The sequence below is a fragment of the Ambystoma mexicanum genome, chromosome 4q (assembly GCF_040938575.1).
Source record: "Ambystoma mexicanum isolate Mex_15411 chromosome 4q, UKY_AmexF1_1, whole genome shotgun sequence".
Classification (NCBI taxonomy): domain Eukaryota; kingdom Metazoa; phylum Chordata; class Amphibia; order Caudata; family Ambystomatidae; genus Ambystoma; species Ambystoma mexicanum.
In genome coordinates, this window is record NC_090928.1 from 984,387,430 (window position 1) to 984,408,029 (window position 20,600).

Genomic DNA, 20,600 nt, shown 5'->3' on the forward strand with positions numbered 1-20,600 from the left:
AGGACAATACCACCTCCTCGCATTAGGCCAACGTCTGCATCAAGGCCCATCCCTGCCCCGAGGCCCCTTGCTACTTTGGGGCCCAACCTTTCTCTGAGGACTATCCTTGACCAAAAGCTCATCTCTACATCACAGAAGACTCGGATCTAGAGCCCTATGTAACCTGCTGGTTTATTTAAAACTTTCCAATGCAATGAATTCACACTGTACTTGCCTTGCTGTTTTGGATAAGCAAAACATAAAATGTCTAATTGTTTTTATTTTCTGTATTTTGGTGTTATAAGCATAACTTACTCCCATAATGTTTTGTATACGGATATTTAAAATCACTGGGGAACCCGGTGATAAATGAAGCACAAGGCTGCAGTTTTTGATATATTTTTGATAAGGCTTTTTTACGAGTTAAGTTTGTTTTCTTTCTTTTAAGGAAAACTGATATACACAAATCATTTATACATATATCGTACATGCCTGATTTCTCCGAAAAATACTTTGAACCAAAATGGCTCCTTCCAGAAATAGGAAAGGGAGCTCAGTTCAAGAGCCCCTTTTCTATTTCTATTATATCCTCCTCAGGGTGACAGCACCAGAAAGGAGCGAGGTTCATCGGCAAGGGAGGCAAGTTTGAAGCATGGGCTAAGATGAGTGTGTCTGGGAGACTGAGTGGAATGGGGGATGGCTTGAGGGGCCTGGAGTAGTAATTGGCCCGAAAGAAAATTGTGCAAAGTTGGGGAGGTGCCAGAGGCAGGCATGGAATACAACCTTATACTGGCAAATTCAGCCCTCGTTCCTTGCCTTCTGATTGGTTGGTGGCTCCGAGCTTGTGCTAATATTCAAAAATATTAAGTCTTCCCACTGACACTGAATTATTTGTTTCATCATCAAAATCATAAAAAGGGACATTGCTAAAGATCATAGTTTCAAATAATAGTTCCTTATATGTATCCATTGGACTGAGGGACGACTCCTGAGATATCCATAGGCACAAGTTCAAATGTAAAATAGACTTAATCCATGCTCCTTATTTGTCATTGTGTATGTAGAGACCATGTTTGTGATGATTGAGGAATTAGCTTCTTAGTTTTGGCACATGTTGGCCTATAAAAACATAATAAAATGCATTTTAAGACTTATATAATGAATAATAATTTAGTACTTGATGTGAATCAGTTGTAGTCTTGCAACGTTTTGTTTGTTTTTATAAAATAATATATGCGCTTGATTACTACCACTGAAGACCAGGCTCACACTTGCTTTGCCCTTTATAATTGCTCACATTCTTGATGTTTTGATGAGTACAAAATCATTTTTCTCTGTCTAATCCCTTTGTCTTAATTTTAGGAGGCAAATTGTGGTCCTACATCAGTAAATACCTCAACAGGAGCCCAGAGGAAAGCTTTGAAGTCCATGAAGCAAGGCATTTGAGTTCTGCAGAAGCTTATGTGAAAGCAGCGACACCCAGTCCAAAAGACACCAGCAGCAGCATAGACTCAAGAGAAGGTGGGAGCATGCTCAAAGTAGGACCTTTGAGGAGCAGCCTCACAGCAAGCTCTCAAGATGACAGCAGTACCCACGAAGAAGTATGCATAGCAAGTGCCCAGAAATGGGTCGAGTCTCAGTCAAGTTCTGAAGAAGAATGCACTACAAGTTATCTAACTCTATGCAATGAATATGGACAAGATAAAATTGAGCCTGGGTCTTTGAAGGAACAGTCAGTCAATAAACCTGGAGATAGAGGCATGACTGTCAAAGATAAAACAACCTTGCATCAATGCTCTGTCGACAATGGCCTTAGCTGTCACTTTATATCTAAAGATCTAATGCTCTTCACTGAAGATCCCGACACCGAAGGGAATGTTTCATCCAAAATATCAGACTCCTTGAGTAAATCCAGGAACAGCCCCATGGAACTGTTCCGAATAGATAGTAAAGACAGTACCAGTGATCTCATTGGTCATGATTTTGGAGAGAAGTTGAATTCCCTAAAACCAGAACCTTTGGAACCATTCATGACTGTATCAGATCGTGAAAGTAGTTTGAGTAGCATCGAGGCCACAGTAGAAGTGATGGACTTTCAATGCCACGACACAATAAGCAAGGGTTCAAATGACTCTGTGCCAGTTATATCATTTAAGGATGCCGCCTTTGATGATGCTAGTAGCACGGATGAAGGTAAACCTGACCTTCTGGTCAATCTACCGGGTGCGTTGGAGCAGTCGGGAGTAGAAAAAGTGTGCCAACCAAACATGTGTCCAAAGATTGATATTGTTGTTTTGGAGAGCAGGCTGCTTGAAACCCCAGATGTTTTACAATTGAATCATAGTTTAGAGCTGGGGGAAACTCCAGAAGCCTTTGTTAGATCCGTTATTCCAGACCCTAATCCTTTCTCTAGCAATGAACTATTTAATACAGCTAAAAGATACTCAGTCACAGATGATGCTACAGGGACAATGTTCAATTCTCCCCTTGCACGAACTGTACCAGTTAATATGGATTCTGAAGGTAAGGTGCTTCAGACCCATTCTGCTCCTCCTGCATTTAGTGCCGCAGATAAAGAAGAAAGTCTATGTTCTTCCTCCCACGCTTCAGACTCTAAAGAAAGTACTACTGTGGCAGACACTGAACTGATGGGAGAAGACCATTTTCTCTTTTCAGACCGAGACAACCAGCTCAGCCAGGAAGAGCCAGCCAACACATTCCAATTTAAGGCCAAAGGTGAAGACACCACATCAGCATGTGGCAGCGAAAGAGCACAAGAAGCCGAAAAGGAAATACATCAAATATTCCAGGACCTTGACAAGAGATTAGCACTGACCTCCCAGTTCTGTATCCCAGAGGACTGCATTCAGAGATGGGCTGCGGAAATTGTCCTAGCCCTTGACGCCTTGCACAGAGAAGGAATTGTATGCCGCGATTTGAACCCAAACAACATCTTATTGAATGATAGAGGTCAGGAACTTTTGCAAATGCATTTCTTTTCATTCGCTGTTGCTTCCAATTAACTGAGGAGGCGTTTTATCTTGTAATTAGTATCTTCATTTCCTGTCTCGAGCTTCATTATCAGTGCAGCAAATTCACCCGCAGTAATAGCTTCTAGTACTTAACGATGCCATTATTCTTAATGATACTGTTTTTTATCTACAAAAGGAGTAATTACAGTTCACTTCTGTGGAAAATGGAAGGGAAAAATGTTTTGATTTCTCCTGTCGCTTTGTTTTTAGGACACATCCAGCTAACGTATTTTAGCAGGTGGAGCGACGTGGAAGATGCCTGGGACAAAGATGCCATGGAGAGGATGTACTGTGCCCCAGGTTAGATCAATCGCCTCAAATGTTTCACTTGAAGAGTCGATTAGCAGCTTTCATATGCTCTCGCCGCGTGGATAGCATGCTTTTATGGCCACACACAAGTTAAATGGAATGTCTAAAATTCAAAGAAATATTCGTCTGTCATGTAAGAGATTGGGCATAATTGAACCATTGTTGAAGTGGAAATGGCCTTTTGTGCTGCAGAAAAAGAAAGCTACAGAATTATTGTGTGGTTCAAAACGCACCATTGGAAGCTGCTCAAGGACCCCCTCATCCTTAGTTTTACTTAATACTGTTAGTTTTCTTTGTAATGATTAGGGGTCAGCCCTGAAATATGAGGTTCAACAAGGCAAAAGAAATGGATGGCGTGTTCTGATTTATATTGTAGGATCACAGAAAAATGTAAAGCTGTTCTAATGGTGTGCGTTGATCCTTAGAAACATTGTGGTTTAAGAGAAGCAGCGGTAGTTTGCAAGCTTAAACACTTATTTTTTTTGTATCATCACATTTTTATATCTGTTCTAGAGAGGGCTAAATAGGTTCAGAGATTTAATCACATTTATAATCCTCTTGCCACTATTGTCACAGTATTTAAGCAGTATCATCCATGAGGGAAGGACCTCTCAGGCAGATGTTGACTGGGGATGAAGTGAGAGGGGTTTGCTTCGTCCTTGTTCTAGAACTACCTGGAAATCACCCACCTTTTGATAATGTTGCTATTGTGAATCTGATTTTAATTACCAGTATTTTGTAAACTCAAAATACAAAAACATACAATTGTTTTTTATTTATAAAAGAAAACATGCAATGCCACTCTGAGGACAGTGCCACATGTGCCTCCTCGAGTTCATTTGATTGGTACATCCTTTTTAATAGATTGTATAGAGGTCTCCATATGTAAATATTAGTAAGGCCCTTCAACTCCGAAAAGTCAGGCTACGAGCTAAGTTGAGTGTGTTCTCTCTCAAGTACAGAGCGAAAAACTGAGATTTGAACAGCCAAGACTCTTAAGAACTTTGACTGTGAAATAAAAGGGATGGACTATGTGGAACACTTTTTTTGAATAGTCATTTAGTTCATATGACAGATGCCATTCACTTGTTGTTGGGTAAAATGAAATTACATTTTTACCACATGCTTCAATGCATACATATGTTTTTATACGAAATTCTGACAGGACATATATTGATGAAGATGTAGTATCCTAACATGATACATTAATATTATTGTGCACGCATTTTGGCCTGGACATACATTTTAAAATGACATAGATGGTCCCTTGCAACACTTCGGTATCATGATAATCAAATTATACGCAATCAAAAGAGAAATGTAAATCATATTACAACATTTGCAGTGTTGACATTTAACACTGGGGGGGGGGGGATGTTGACACAAATGTGTTTCGGCCAATTAAGAGCTGATCTCTTTTGCTGAAGAATGGATGGCCTTCATCAGGACCGAGAAGAAGAGTTGGATAATGGTGTCCTTTTCCTCTCTGTCAAGAAATGAACAGAGATGGATGAGGGAGAGTGTGCATTTGTTCGGGTACTTATTGAATTAATTCACATGTTGCATTTAATGCTTACTCATTGAAAGGGTGGTATCGTCCTCCAATAAGAGGCAGACAGTCATTCTTACCGTGTTCTTTGTATTTTCACAGTGTTCATTTAAAAAAAAAAAAAAAAACATTTCGAATGTAGGGTGCATAAAATGGCGAAATGCTGATCTTTCTTGCTCCCGGGGTTCCTATAAGAGAGCAGTGGAAGTACTTATGGTTCTGTAATGCCCACTAAAGACAGGTTGCAGTTGTGCTATCCATTTCTAAATACAACAGTTGTGTTGCCCCTGTAAAGTGGAAGCAGGATAGTGCTATATGATATCCATTGGTTTTTTTGGGACAAAACTTACCCTGTGTATCAATCACAACAGGATATTCAATGGTCCCCTTCTCTTTATAGGTTGAATAGTTTGTGCACACTACTGCAAGTGTTATAGGTCACTGTGAAAGACAAGTTATGCGTCAGAATGGTCTGTGCACATTCAGGCAACCTTGTCAAAATGCTTACTTGGAGAAGAGCGTGTGTCGTGAGACTACTTAGTTTGGCTCAATATGCTCTTCGATGGAGCACTTATGGTGGTTGTAGAGATGAGGATCTGTTAGTTTAATTTTGACAAAACACATGCTATTGTTCACATGTGCCACTGATCGCATCTGTACCATATTCATATGTGAAAATATTTGCAGTGACCCCCATGCGTGTTCTGCCGTGGTCGTGATGTGAGAGGGGAGTGCCGGATTCGGGTAAATTAAAGTTAATTCATGCCGCCCAAGGAAAAATACAGCTCTGGTGAAAATAGAGGTCCCGATCCCCTGCGTGAGGGTGTAGCTACCAGTGAGAAGATGGATAAAGGATCTAGTGGCACTAATGCAGAGGTGCTTCTTTTAGAGTGCGGGTGCTAGATCGGGGCTCTGCAGACCCTTACCTGGCATTTGCTGAAATCGAAGTGGGAGAAAGCTGATGCTGCTGCCCACGCATGTGTGCACCGGCGTGGCTGCTCCGCTTACTGTATAGAGTGAGTGCCATGCACCGTTGTCATGGCAACGTTTGGTATTCATGCATATGGCCATTTTAGAAAAACAAGTGTAAAACGGAGCTGGAATGCTCTGTGGAGGAACAGGGTCTAAACACATCTTTACTGTTGTCCCTCTCTTGCGAAAACATGACAATGTTTGTAATGCTTAAGCGAAACGAAAAAATAAATGAAAAAGAAAATTCAGCGTTCCAATCAGTGGGACGTGAAGCGTTTGCGTTGCCTAGGTAACGCTTTTGTAAAACGTGGCAGCCTTGTGTAGGTTCATGTCGTCAAATCTGCGGCGGCCCCATTGGAGATGTCTCATGTTGTTCTTGGTCTAATGTACCCTTGTGGTTGTGCATGAGGGTGTTTGTGTATCCCATCGTATTGGGGGTTAATATGGCATATTTCATAAGTGGAGGGGCAGATCCCAATCCACAAGACGTCAGATGAACTGATTGGTCATCGACTAATGAATGAAATTGAAAAATCTGCCCTTTTGCACAGATTTCGGTATGTCTTAAATTATCACATTTCTGGGTTGCCGGGATTACAACATAGGCCTTGAATTATATAATGGAGCGAAACAGAGGCGTCTATGTTCCAGATGGACACTAGGTTTATCCCGCTATTGTCTTAACCTGGAATCACATATATGGAAACATATTTAATAAGTGGAGGGGCAAATCCCAACCAACGAAACGTCAGGTGAAATTGAAAAACATGCCATTTTGCACAGTTTTTGGTGTGTCTTAAATTGTCACATTTCTGGGTTCCCTGGTTTATAACACATGCGTTGCATTATACAATAGACTGAATCAGATGTGTCTGTGTTCCTAATAGACACTAGGTTTATCCTGCTGCTGTCTTAACATGGAATGACCTGGAATCGCATGGATGGGAATAATCATGAACAGCAATTTTTAAGGGCTCTCAAAAGTTATTAGGCCATCTTTCACAGGCAAAAAACAACCCCTGACTTGGCCATCTTTCACATGGGAAAGTACAACTTGTGGGTTACTGTTAAACCTAACTCCACCTGGAAATGTTACTCAAAAAGCTAAAGGGCCCTTCTAAGATCATCTGTTTTGAAATAAGCTGGCTAAATTAGAAAATCTGTATGCTGAGATATCCATTTTGGTCCGCATGACAGTGTCGGTGTTGTCCATGGTTGCTGATCATTACCCATGGCACACTCCCTGCAAGATCGATGTTATTGGATCGTGATGTCCCTAGGTGCCCATGAAGTGTTTCCACTCGACTGTGATGTTGAAGACCGTCCCTTACTTTGTTCAGGCGATGCACCCATTTTTGCTGTAGTTTTGAGAAAGCCTTGTTGACACCTCCACCTCTTTTTTGTGGGGCTATCTTCTGTAGTACGAACCACTTTAGATCCATATGCGTATGTTTCTTAGCAGTGTAGTGTTCCACTAAGGGCTTGTCTGCAACCTTATTCTTTATGCAAGATCTATGTTCCGAAATCCGTTTCTTCACTGCTCTGAAGGTTTTACCAACATATAGCAGGCCGAAGGGACACTCAATGATGTAGATGACTAGCCTGCTGTTGCAGTTAGTGTGTTCCGCAAGTTACCAGTGTATGTTTTTGTGGTTGATCACTTTTTTGGTCTCCGTGAAATTGCATGCTACACAGGGTTCGCATCTGTAATGACCCCTGACTCGGGGTAGGTCCCAAAGAGTTGTTGGAGCTTTTGAGGGCTCGATGTATGTGTGGACGAGATTCTCCCTTAGGATGCTGTTCTTTTTAAATGCAAAAAAGGGTTTCCTTGCCATACTTCCTGTATTCTTGATCATGTGCCAGTATTTACTGACAGTGCTCTTGATTAGATTGCTGAGTGGGCTGTAAGTAGTTACACACACCAATCTGTCCAATGGATTTTTTGTTTTTGGAGTGCAACATATATCTCTGTTGGCATTTGCTGCTCTCTTCCTGGCGCACTTTATGGATTTTTTGGGGTATCCCATGTCCAATAGTCTTTTCTGTAGGTTCTCGGCGTGTGTGTTGAAATTGGCTTTGTTCGAACAGTTTCCCCTTATCCTTAGGAATTGTCCGTAAGGTAGGTTGTATTTCAATACAATGGAGTGATAGCTGGAGAAGTGCAACAAGCCGTTGCGGTCTGTTGCTTTCCGGTATAGCTCTGTTTTCAAAGTTTCGCCTGACCTGTCCCACTGCATGGTGAACTTGATATGTCTATTATACTGATTGAGCCAGTGGTGAAATAAGGTCAAATCGGTGTCCATGCCATCCCACAGTAACAGCACGTTGTCAATGTATCAACGCCATAATACTATTTTGTCCCTAGGGGTTTGAGTTTGAATTGATGTGGTCTTTTTCGTATTGTTCCATGTATTGTATACAAGTGGTTGCCCCCATACTTACTCCCTTGGTCTGTTTGTACTTCTGGTCTTTGAATAAAAAGAAATTGTCAAACATGGCTAATATGACACATTCTAAGATGAAAAATGTTGGTACCGTCAGGTTGTCTGTTCTTTGGTCTAAAACAAATTTTCAAAGTGTCCAATCTTTCCTGCTGTGGGATTGATGTGTATAACGCCTCGGCGTCCATCTTGACTAGGACACAATTTTCTGGTAATTTGATCTCGTCCAGAATGTGCAATGTGTCTTTGATGTAAGACTCCATCTTGCTCACAAATGGTTTTAGGAAAAAATAGTTATATAAGGACAGTTGTTTTGAGAGAGAGAGTCGCATGCTGAAACTATTAGTCGTCCCGGTGGCTTATTCGCATTTTTGTATAGTTTGGGAAGGATGTAAAATGCTGGAATCCTAGGATGTAATTTATTTCAAAAGATTCTTTCCTCTTCGCATATCCAGCCTTGGTCCGTGTAAGGCTACTGACCTCTTCCTGGAGTAGTTCTTTTCGAGTCATGATTAAGTATGAGGTAAGCCTCTGTGTCGGACAGTAAACGTAGTCACTCCTTCTCATAGTCTACAGTATTCATCAGGACTATCTCGCTGCCGTTGTCTGCTGGTTTTATGATGGTTTTGTCATTATTTAGAGAAGTGAGGGCTAGTCTTTCCACTTTCAGTAAATTGTCTTGGTAGACATTCTAGTTTTTTAGACCTCCCATGACTGTTTTAGTGACTAGTTTTTCAAAATTGTCGAATTCACAGGGGATGGTGTGTGGAGGAGGATAAAACACAGATTTAACTACTTCCACTGTTCGCTCATAGGAACCCCGGGAGCAAGAAAGATCAGCATTTCGTGTCTTCTGCATCCTACACTCAAAGAGGTTTATTTGAATTAACACTGTGTGAAAATACAAAGAACACAGTAAGAATGACTGCCTCCCTCCTGTTGGAGGAAGATACCATCCTTTCAATGAATAAGCATTAAATGCAACATGTGAATGAATTCAATACAGTCACCCTGATCACTGTTTTTTTCAAATTGTGACCTACCTGGGTAGATCAGGTATTAGCCAGGAGCCCTATTCTTTACCATGTGGAACACTTCCTCCTACTATGAACCTATTGTGTGTCTTCCCTGAGAAGGTGATAAGGCCCCTTGTTGGGCTAGTATGATTCATTATAGGAACCAACCAATGCCTACCCTACTATGTTTCCCGGGCCCTGACCAATGATTTAGCTATTCTGTTAGGGTCATTATTACACCTGTAGTAAGTAGTTGGGCATCTAAAATGTAACATACTCTAATTCAATGCAGATGGTTAAAAGATGGTATATGCTACACAGTATAAAGTTTCACTAGCCACTTGAACGTTACCCTGTACAGTAATATTGTACCATGTAGTATTATAACCAGATTATATTGAGGTTCACAAACGCCATATTCTCAATTCATTGTTATTCATCACTAAGCAGTCCACCTTACAATAAATGCACTGGTCATTACCTCAAAATTGTATCCATTTGTTTTCTCGGGTATTACTATATTTGAACCAAACACTATAGTGTCTCCCCCTGTCCCTCCAACGACTCAACCCTCTTCTTGTTCAGGTTACAAGTCAGTAGAAAAACATCCAGATACTCCATATTCTGCTATGAAGCCCAATGCCTCTGGTATCTTGGGAATATACAATTCAACATATGATATAAAGGGAGTTACTCTTTCGAGTTCCCTCCACGGTTCTCTTACAGCAGCTGTCCACTTCTCCCTGCTAAAATATCCCAAACTCAATAGATCCATTGTAGATGTGATGGTGTTGTCTCTTTGCCCCATTGTTTAGCTATACACCCATTTGCACACAGGAAGAAATAGGCAATTAGTGCATATTTCCTAGACTGGGTATTTCTTTCCCCTTCGCGTGGCAATCTTAGCATGATGAAGGTTTGTTCATCCAGAATATTTGTTGCCAATATCTTGCTGATTTTTGATTTAACCTCTTGCCAGAAATCTCTAAGCTTGTGGGCATTCCGCACTATAAATGGAACATAGGTCCCTAAAGAACACATCCCCTCCATTAACCCTGCAGGTCCGTATAATGAAGTTTTTTGGGTTTATATTACCATATGTGGATACATTTGTATTAAAGCTCTTGATGCTGTGCAGTTTTCGAAATCAAGGATGCCCTGCAGAAAATCCTGTCCAGGTCCACCTCTGAGAGACCTGTTCTTAGATCCCACTTGCATTTGGTTCTGCAGTTTATCAGTATATGGCCTTACTAGTTATCATAATTGTATTGATGGCCGAAATCTGACCCCTAGATATATTAAAGGTATGTGAAAGAGGTGTTTCTCAGCTGTTACTGTTCCCACGCAGATGCTACTGAATTGACTAGCCAGTGAATTTCCCCCGCTTGGGTGATCCATCAGGGGCCTGTTCTGCCCCGTGAAGCCTCAGAGAGCCCTTACCAATTGCTGGATTACTGGCCCTTAGTGGCTTGCGCTGTTTCCGGGGTGCACCTGGCATGCAACAGCTTGCAGCTGACAACATGATAGAGCTGAAGATACAAGTGTTGCTGGTATACTGCTTCGCTGGTCATCCTGAAGGTGCCCTAAAATGGAGATCCAGACCCAGCTGCAAGCCATTCTGCCTGAGATTAAAGTCATTAGATGAAGGACACAGGAAACGAACAATACTGTCCAGGACATTAAAAGGGACCTGCAAGATGTCCACACCTGGCTCAACGCACAGCGGACTGAACTACTGAAAATGAGCAACGCATCAGCTCGCTGGATCACTTGTGTATAGGCGCGTTATAAATGCCATATCATATCATATCAAGATAACTATGACGCGGCAGCCACTGATATAGATGGCTTAATCAAGGAGGTGCAGCGTCTGGGGGCCAAACTGGAGGACCAGGCAAACAGGTCCCGGTGCAATAAACTTTGCTTGGTGGGCCTTCCAGAACACACCGAAGGGACCGACCTGGAAGCCTACATTTACGGCTCCCTCCAGGAGAAGCTCCACATCCAGGTTCCGAGGAATTATATTATCGATGAGAGTGCCCAGCCACCCATTCCTAAACCTGTGGGCAAACTGCAGACAGGCCCGGATCGAAGTCAGGAAGGATCAGCGAAGTGTGGACAATAGGAAAGATTCTAATTAGCAGGCACTTCACCTTCCATTGTCAAACTCGAAGGCAGACTTTGGACAGGATGGCGCGTGGTGCATCACTTGCCACCCTGGGTTTATCTGAGCCTCCCCTGGCTCTTTTGGTTCTGACTTATTCTTCATCTTTGATATACTCCGATATCCTGCTTGCAGCTCGGAAACGTTTCTTACCAGAGGGTGCTGTGTGCGTCGTTGTCGACCTTGTATCCTTAGAGGTCCTCCGTCGTCCTTGAGTATGACGACGCTGGTATATAAGGCATGCACCTTGCCCGTTGCTTCAGTTCCATTTTTCCGCACTGCTGCTCGAAATTGTTTTTTGCCTCATCGTGTTCGATAGCTGCATAGTTTGCAGGTTTTATCCGAAAATGACGACGGATACCTTGAAAACGGGTTTAAAGGGATATGGCGAGTGTTCAGCAAAAATGTCTATAACTGAGCCTCATCGGGTTGTCTCTGGTTCCTGGGGTCAGGCCACATCGTTGACTATTGTGGCTCATGCCAGTCTATGACTGCAAAAGCTTTAAAAGAGAGGAAGGGGAAACTTGCTTTGTGCAAATCCTCCCAGAAATAGTCTTCAGTAACCCCCACAAAAAAATCGTCCAACCATAGGAGCCCATGAGAGAGATCTCCACACCGGACCAAAAGGAACGGTAAGCGCGCTAAGCGTTAAAGGTCTCGTCATTCCTCTTCATTGTCATCGAGGCGATCTAAGAAAAGGCGTCATTGCTCCAGATCGGCCTCTACAAATTACTTGCCCGAAGGGAAATGGGTAAGCTTTCCAAAGAAGGAGGGCTAATAAGGCAGAACTGGAGAAATTCCATCTGCAGATGTTGGAGGTGTTTGAGAAGGCAGTGACATCAGCCGCTTCAAAGAAGTCGTTAGAGACTCCTAACCCCATTGCGTCGATGGCCGACAGGGAGTCGATGAAAACCGCTGACCGCACGCCCAGGATCCTGGACAGCAGGTCAACGAAGAATTCGAAGGATTTGAAGTCCTCGAAGGCATCTTGTGCGCATGACCTTGACGCCTCGAAGGGATACTCCTCTGCCGACCCACTCGACACTGACAAAGACATTGAAGTCGAGTTCATCGACATCCTTGTCGGAACCGGAGAAGGTTTACAAACCGCAAGACAGGAGAGACTTTTTTTATGTCTATGGCCACTGTTTATGAGGAGGAGGTATAGGAGGAAAGCTTGAATTATGGTTTTGTCCTGGAGTTACGGCACTCCTGGTGTTCCAGAGGAGATAATATCCCAGGAATCAAGAATGAAGTACCTTGTCAACACCTTAAAGGATGCCAGTAGTCTGAATACTTCTCCAGAAGTTGACTTTGGCACTCCTGAAGGCACATGGCATGCTGATGCTTCTTATAGATCAGTGATAGCAAAGATAATAGAATACCTGGGCTGGAGCAGGTCATCTGTTAAGTATGAACAGGATGACTTTACTTGATGTTTTGGATAAGGGGCCAGCTAAGGACCCAATCCTTTCTTTTCATACAACAGTCAATAATAAGGTCTTGGAGAATTGGAAAAGACCGGATACCACTCCTGCAGTCCACAAGGACTTCACAAAGAAATACAGACCTTCATCAATGGATCCAGAGTTTCTTTCGAAAAACATCCAAGTCTGCAAAGCCTTATTGTTCAAGGAGCCTCTTCTTGTAAGAGAGTAGCCTATCCCACAGTTCCTCCGGACAGGGAGGATAAAAGGCTTGATGCTATGGGAAAACATGTTTTTTCTGCTGGGCGTATGGTGGTGAAAGCAGCCAATGCAACCTGTGCACTGGCAAAGTTTACCTACAATTCGTGTAAGGTGATTGCCATGGCATCTGAGCACATCGCAGAGGGCGAAAAAAGGGTTGGTTTTATTAGCATTATTGAGGATGGAGAAGACGCTATGTGTCAATCCTTACAATCAGGTCTGGTCACTGCAGGCTGTATTAGCCGCTCTATGGCTGCTGGTACAGTGCTTAGACTATTCGCCTGGCTACGAAAATCAGGGTTTGCTTCTGACATCCAATCCAGACGGTTGGGTATGCAGTTTGAATGTTCTTATTTGTTTGTAACATAAGCTGACGAAAGCCTTGAGAAATTGCAGTCTAAGGGAGCAGCAAAATCTCCGTCTGTCGATTAGGCAGCTCTAACAGAGTCGATCACCTCCGTCTTCTAACCAGGGATGGAGAAATAGTTAATTTTGGTACTATTTCTCTGTCCTGAGAGGAAGAGGTCAGTTTACGCAAAGAAGACAGAGAAGGCAACCACGTTGGCGGCCGAGGTTGCACAGCAAAGGAGCTGCTACAACATGCACTTCCTTGCCTTCCATACCGACTGGTACCCCAAAACCGATTTGAAGACTTAAAGCATTTGTCTGTGGTGGGGAAGCGGCGGGGACGAGCAGGTTAACACATAATCTGAAGGAATGGCGAAGCATTACAACAGATGCTTGGGCTCTGTAAACTGTTGCCCATGCCTACTGCCTCTCCTTCCTGAAAAAACCACCAAAGTGTCCCCCACAAGACCAGTCCTTGAAAGTACCATGTCTGCTCCTCCTACAGAAAGTTCAGACACTGTTGATGAAGTGTGCAATCGAACAGGTACCTGTAGCAGAAATAAATCAAGACTGGTAATCTGCTTATTTTCTAATCCCGAAAAAAGGATGGAAGGTTGTGACCCATCTTGGACTTGAGATGTGTAGGGGAGACATGGTATCACAAGTATTGACACTGACACAATGGATACAATTTGTAAAACCTTTATTGAAAATATTTGGGTTGAAGAAACTCCTATTTTGCACTAACTAAGATGGGATTAGTCTCAACCACCAAACGATAAACAAAACAGTCCTAGTGGAGTCCATCAAATCAAAATGGCCTATGCTAACAAAACGTAATGCCTGCCCTACTTTTTGTACAAAAAGTGTAAAAAGGAGAAATGTAGGCAAAAGGAAAAATCAGTGTTCAAATGATGTGGGGAACCAGCTCTCCTCCCCATGTTCGACCTCACAGAGTAAGGCAATCCTTGTAGGCAGGATGTCAAACTCTAGCTCGGTTTCTAACCCGATACACAATTCAAATGTGTGGATCGAGGCCCACCTGGCCTTCCACGTTCCGATCCCCCTTTTGCCGGGCTCAGACCTTTCGCCACACAGTTTTCATAGGTCGCCCTCTGTCGGGCTCAGACCTCTCACGATAAAGTTCAACACAAAGTTGCAAGGGGGCTCGGGGCTCTCTTGGCCAAGCTTATTATACTTTGGGTCGCCCTCAGTCGGGCTCGGACCACTTTTGGATGTCGAAGTCTTTCGAAGGTGCGTGGCTTTCTTTACAGACCACCACAGGACCCCTTCAACTCAAAGTGCACTGTTTTACTTTAACCCTTCCATTCTCTAGGAATTAATCTTCTTTATTTCACTTTTGGTGTTTGTTCGCCTTTTAGCTTCAAACAATATATCTTTCATGGAGACTTTCGAATCGGCAACTTCCTTTCAACAGACCACTCTGTTACTTAGTATCGCTGATCTCACAGCTGCATTTTACTTTAAAGTTCATTCACAGGTCTTCCTTTCTTCACATCTCATTCACACGCGTGCAGTCTTCACTTTCATCTCTCAGGTAATTTGCCAACTCACCGGTTGTGTGCACTTCTTTCTTGTTTTGCGATTTCCAGTTTACGAGTCAAGGTTAGTATACTAGGCTTGGCCTCGCCTCCCCAACTCTGCCATTCACCCGGGAGGGTCACCGGCGTCCTTGAAACACAATGCAATGTTCACTTGTGGGATCTACCCTTCTCTACGTGTCTTTCTCGGTGTGTCGGAGGCAAGGACCTCCAGTAGGGACGCCTTGGGGTTTTCCGCCCCGTTACTCCCGATGCTTGGTATATTGCTCTGCTCCAGTAGGTGTGCCTTCATCCCAGAAGTTCTGCTCTTACTTGTGTTCCGCCTTGCTCAGAGTGTCTCTTTAGGTGTTGCCTTTTATCCGTGTGGGGAGAGCTAAGTGTTATCAAGTGCATGCACTTAATGTAAAGTGCCTGACTTTTCCTGACCCGATTAACGGGACATGTCCAGTACAATGTGAGTGATTTAGTCTGGTTACTTTGTCACCCTCTTCCTCGGCCCAGTGTTTGTGTGAAAAAAGGGGGTGGGGGGAATTGGGACTTCAGAAAATTCTACAGAATAGGATGGGGTAGATGAGCAAAAAAGGGGGGAATACCGCGTCTCACCATCGGCTGTCTCACCCCCACGCCCCAAAGAACCCTCAACCAGGTGATCCTATCGCACTGGTCCGACCCCAGAGTCTGGATCTGGGACTAGCTGGTGAGGCACCCTCTGGTTTCTCACAGATGCTTGAACAAGTTCCTCAGGAAGGACAAGTTCAAGATGGTCACTCTTTCGGAGATCCTTCAGGCCCTTCAGCTCCAGGATTGGATGGTGTCATTGGATCTTCAGGATGCTTATTTTAATGTGCCGATTCATCTCAAGCACAGAAAAAACGAGATTCGGCATTGGCAGTTCTCACTATCAGTTTTGGGTACTGCCTTTCGGGCTAACATCCGCCCGAGGGTCTTCATCAAGCTTATGGCGGTGGTGGCAGCAAATCTACGGAGGGGGGGATTCACATCTACCCCTACCTGGACGATTGGCTGATCAGAGCCTGATCACCTGAGATGGCTCTGGAACATCTGGACAGCACATGCCGCACTCTCCACAGCCTGGGCTTCTCTCTCAACTTCAAGAAGTCCCACATGACACCTTCCCAAAAGTTGCAATTCATTGGAGCAGTCCTGGACTCTTCCTTGGGGAAAGCTTTGCCACCCGAGGTAAGGGCTAGCCACATATCGCGAATGGTAAACACATTTCAGTGTGCCCTCGACCTTCGATTTTCTGAGGTTGATGGGTCTCATGGCATCCTGCATTTTTCTAGTGGCAGAGGCCCATCTGAGAATGGGGTCCCTACAGTGGGCTCTCAGGACTCAGTGGTGAAAGTTCTCTGGCTGGATGATGGATCTCGTACGGATCCCGGCAGAGTCGCGCCGGATCTTCTGTGGTGGGACGTCAAGCAGAATGTGTTAAAGGGGGCAACCCTTTTGGCAGCCATGGCCGGAGATTACAGTGGTTACAGACACCTTCCTCTCAGGATGTGGGCAGGGAGTGCAGGGGACCGGGGGGTTCACACCTACGGTTTGATGATCAGCAGACGCTGGTCTTTGTCGGAATCCAAACTGCATATCAACCTTTTAGAGCGGAGGGCAATCAAACTAGCGCTGATGGCCTTTCTGCCCTCTATACGGGGAAAGAGTATCTTGTCAATGATGAACAACACAGTGGCCATGCATTACCTCAATGAGAGAGTGGGTGTGGGGTCACTACCACTGTGCAGAGAGGCGATGCAGCTCTGGTTTTGGGCACTGCAAGAAGGAATCTCTCTGTCGGCAGTTCATCTGGCAGGAGATGAAAACACAGCAGGGGACACTGTAAGCAGGCAGAGCACTGTCTCCCACGAGTGGGAGCTAGCTCAAGAAGTCCTTCAAGAGATCTTCACCCTTTGGGGAACCTCTCAAGTCGATCTGTTTGCATCCAATGTCAACACGAAGTGCGACCTTTTCTGCTACAGGGAATTTCCTCAGAGAGGAGTTCTATGGGATGCGTTCGTAGTGGACTGGGAATTTCCATTTCTGTACATGTTTCCACCGATCCCTGTCATTCTTCATGTTCATTCTTCATGTTCTCAGTAGGTTGAGGAAGTTTTGGAAATCCATAATCATTTGTCTTCCCCAAAGGGAGAATCTCCTCTTGCAAGAGGTAGGTCTCAATTCTCATACAGCGATCAGGACCCTCAACCTCTACGCATCGTTTATCGGAGGTTGAGGTTCAAAATTAGGACCTTCCGGAAGACGTCATGGAGGTTTTGCGTTCAGGCGGAAGGACAACAACTGAATCTCGATACCGCTGCAGCTGGAACAAATTTTACAGCTACTGTAAAGATGAAAGAATTGTGACACACCATCGGTTTTTCTTTTCTACTACACCTACCCCATCATGGGCTACAGGTCGCTACAGCAAAGGGCTATCTGGCTGCGCTGTCCATTTTCAAGCGCTCTCCAGAACAAGGTTCCTACTTCAAGATTCTGATTGTCATCCAGTTTTTAAAAGTATTGACCAATATCGTCCACTGGTTCCATTAATTGTTCCGGTCTGGGGATCTCAACCTGGTTTTAAGCTTCCTGATGGGTTCTCCATTACATTCTTGTCCACTTGGGATGTTGTCTTTGGAAATAGTATTCTTGACGGCCATTACCTCTGCTTGCCAAGTTGAGCGAGCTTCAGGCCTGATCTTCTAAACCACCATTCACAGTCTTCCTTAAAGACAAGATAGTTTTGAGGGTTGGACCTTCTTTTCTACAAAAAATAGTGTCTGAATTTCCATTGAAGCAAAACATTGTTTTACCGGCTGTCTACCCTCCTCCTCCTCCTCATCCATCTAAGGAGGAAGAGAAGTTACACAGACTTGACCCTGGAAGAGCCTTGATCTTTTATATAAACTGGGTTTGTAAGATAGGACTGGACACCAACCTTTTGTTGGTTACACAGGCCACAGAATGGGACAAGCGGTTACTAAGAAAACACTGTCTCAGGGGATTATACTGTATATATCTGAATGTTACAACTTGGTGGGGGAAACAGGTTTCCGAAGGTCTAAGGGCCCACTCAACTAGAGGAGGGCCCACTTTGTCAGCCCTCCAGAGAAGGGTACCACTGCAGGACATCTGCAATGCTGCCACCTGGTCTTCTGTGCAAACATTTGCAAAGCATTACTGTTTAGATTGCTTTTTTGGCCGGGAATCCAGATTTGGAAAGGCTGTTTAACACGGCATAAATAAAAAATGAACTCTTCTTTCCCACTTCCTGCAAAGTACTGCTATGGGAAGAATATTAAAGATGAGGAATACTTGGGAGGACACAATCCATTTCAAGAATAAATTCTTTACCCCAGGTAATGTTCTTTCGACTGGATGTTCCTCCCACGTATTCCTAATCGACCCTCCCATCCATCCCCTCTGTCAAGGAGTTTCTGTGATTTGACCCTTCCTCTCTGTTAACGCTCAAGTATTTCTCATCTTTGAGACTATTGTGCTGGTGATAGGAAGATCATGAACTGAGGCAACGGGTGCGGTATGTGCCTTGTATACCAGCGTCAACACCATACTCGAGGAGGACGGAAGCCCTTGAAAGACACAAGGTCGACGACAACGATGCACAGCGCCCTCTGCTGAGAAAAGTTTCCGAGCTGCAAGCAGGATATCAGAGTATATCAAGGAGGGCTACGTGGGAGGAACATCCAGACAAAAGAACATTACCAGGGTAAGTAATTTGTTCTTCTGGATCAGTCTTGCTATCTTCAGACCCTCTCCCACAAAAGCTAGAATCTCAGGTTTGATAGCGTTCTTGGAGACCTTTTCCCACAGCACGCACTTTTCAACACTCTATCTACTTGGCCTCTGATTCCTCAACTACGGATGGAATGGCACATGGACCAGGGAATGTTCAGATATTGAAATTATCCTAATATTGTCTTCGGATAAAACCCAAACTACCCCCTGGGATCAGAAAATATAATCGATGTGTGAGTAGGACCTGTGTACATGAGAATAAACGGTGGAACCCCTTGGCCCACGGTTGCAAGTACCTCCATGCATCGATCACACCCCACCCATTGAATCGCAACTTCATTCTGGAGAAGACTGGAGGTTTCCACCGGGATGTGGAGAGTCTGAAAAAGTTATAATCGAGGTAGTATTTTCACCACTACCTTCCCCAGCCATAAAATGTATAGACTCCACCTTGCTAGATCTTTACGTACCTGTACAAAAGGTTTTGGATAATTCACTGTATATAGCTAGCCTTTAGAGGAGTCAGAGCTATCCCCAAATAGATTATTGACCCACTAGCCAACAGGAATTACACTAATTTTCATAACAGACCTACCTCCTCTGCTCAAGATCTCTTACTCTGAGTTAATGACTTCAAACCCTGAAGCTCTTCAAATTCATAATATTGTGGAGTGAGTGCGAAGCATCTGTAACTATCAGAAGAACATCACCTGCGAAGAAAAATTCTCCTGTTGTGTGCTAGCCTATTTAACCCCTTTTATCACCTCATTCTCTAATCCTCTGAGTGAAAGGTTGCATGCCCATAGCAAACAGGAAAGGGGGGGAAAGAGGGCACCCCTGCTTAGTACCCCTACTTATACGGAAGACCCCCAAGAGAATGTATTCTAGCTATCTTACCTAAAGTCAAAACGCTAAGAGTAGTCCTAGATCAATAGCTTACTATGAAGGCTCACATCAATAGCTTGGTATCCAATACCTCTTACTACATCAAGCTACTTGTCAACTCAGACCTTTTCTTGATGCTCCTAATTGTGCTACTCTTGCTCGCGCCATTATTGGACCCCGCGTTGATCATTGCTCTAGCCTATTGCAGGGCCTTGCTAACAGTGATACTACCCGACTTCAGGTGGTGCAAAATAATGCTGTGCATGAAGTATACGTGAAGCCGATCATGTCACTGATGCCAGACGATCCTTACACTGGCTGCCCATTGGGAGTCGTATTACATTTCAGACTTTGTTCATTGCCCATACTAGTCTTTATGGGAAAAGCCTAGCTTATCTATCTAGCAGGCTGTCCTGGCTTCATAATAAGAGAACTCTCAGGTCCAATAATTCTTGTCTCCTTCAAACTCTAAAGTTTAAACTAGTGCTGGTCTCCGGAGGATCTTTTCCTTCTGCAGCTCCACATTTGTGGAATGCCCTGCCCCCTGATCTTAGGGCTTGCCCCTCTTCAGCTGTCGTCAAGTGCGGCCCAAAAAACATTCTTTTTGGCTAAACTTCTCATTTTGATTTCCAGAACTGACTCCAGCTTCTCTAGTACTATTAGATGTTTTTTTTGTGTGTCTTTGTTTTAGTGCTTCAATGCCCATGGACATTTCTGTTATAGAGCTTTAGAAATAAAACAAGTCATTAAAATCAAATGCGAAAATCTAATTGATGCGTGAGTAGGACTTGTGTACATAGGAATAAAAGGTGTAATCCATTTCAAACGGATGCAAGTTCCTCCATGCATTGATCAAGCCACATTATTAAATCTTCACTTCATAA

General features: G+C 43.8%; 1 protein-coding gene across 6 annotated transcripts in view; it reads left to right on the forward strand.

The window, feature by feature from the left end:
* The window catches only part of RPS6KC1 (ribosomal protein S6 kinase C1), a 1,976,431-nt gene that overhangs the window by 1,528,123 nt on the left and 427,708 nt on the right, over window positions 1-20,600 (forward strand). For all 6 annotated transcript variants that reach the window (XR_011268209.1, XM_069608548.1, XM_069608550.1 and 3 more), the window contains 2 exons: window positions 1,342-2,949; window positions 3,222-3,311. Coding sequence is in view for 5 of the 6 variants with exons in the window: in XM_069608548.1 (XP_069464649.1) it covers window positions 1,342-2,949; window positions 3,222-3,311 (1,698 nt within the window). In the remaining variant the exon portion in view is untranslated. The remainder of the gene's footprint in view (window positions 1-1,341; window positions 2,950-3,221; window positions 3,312-20,600) is intronic.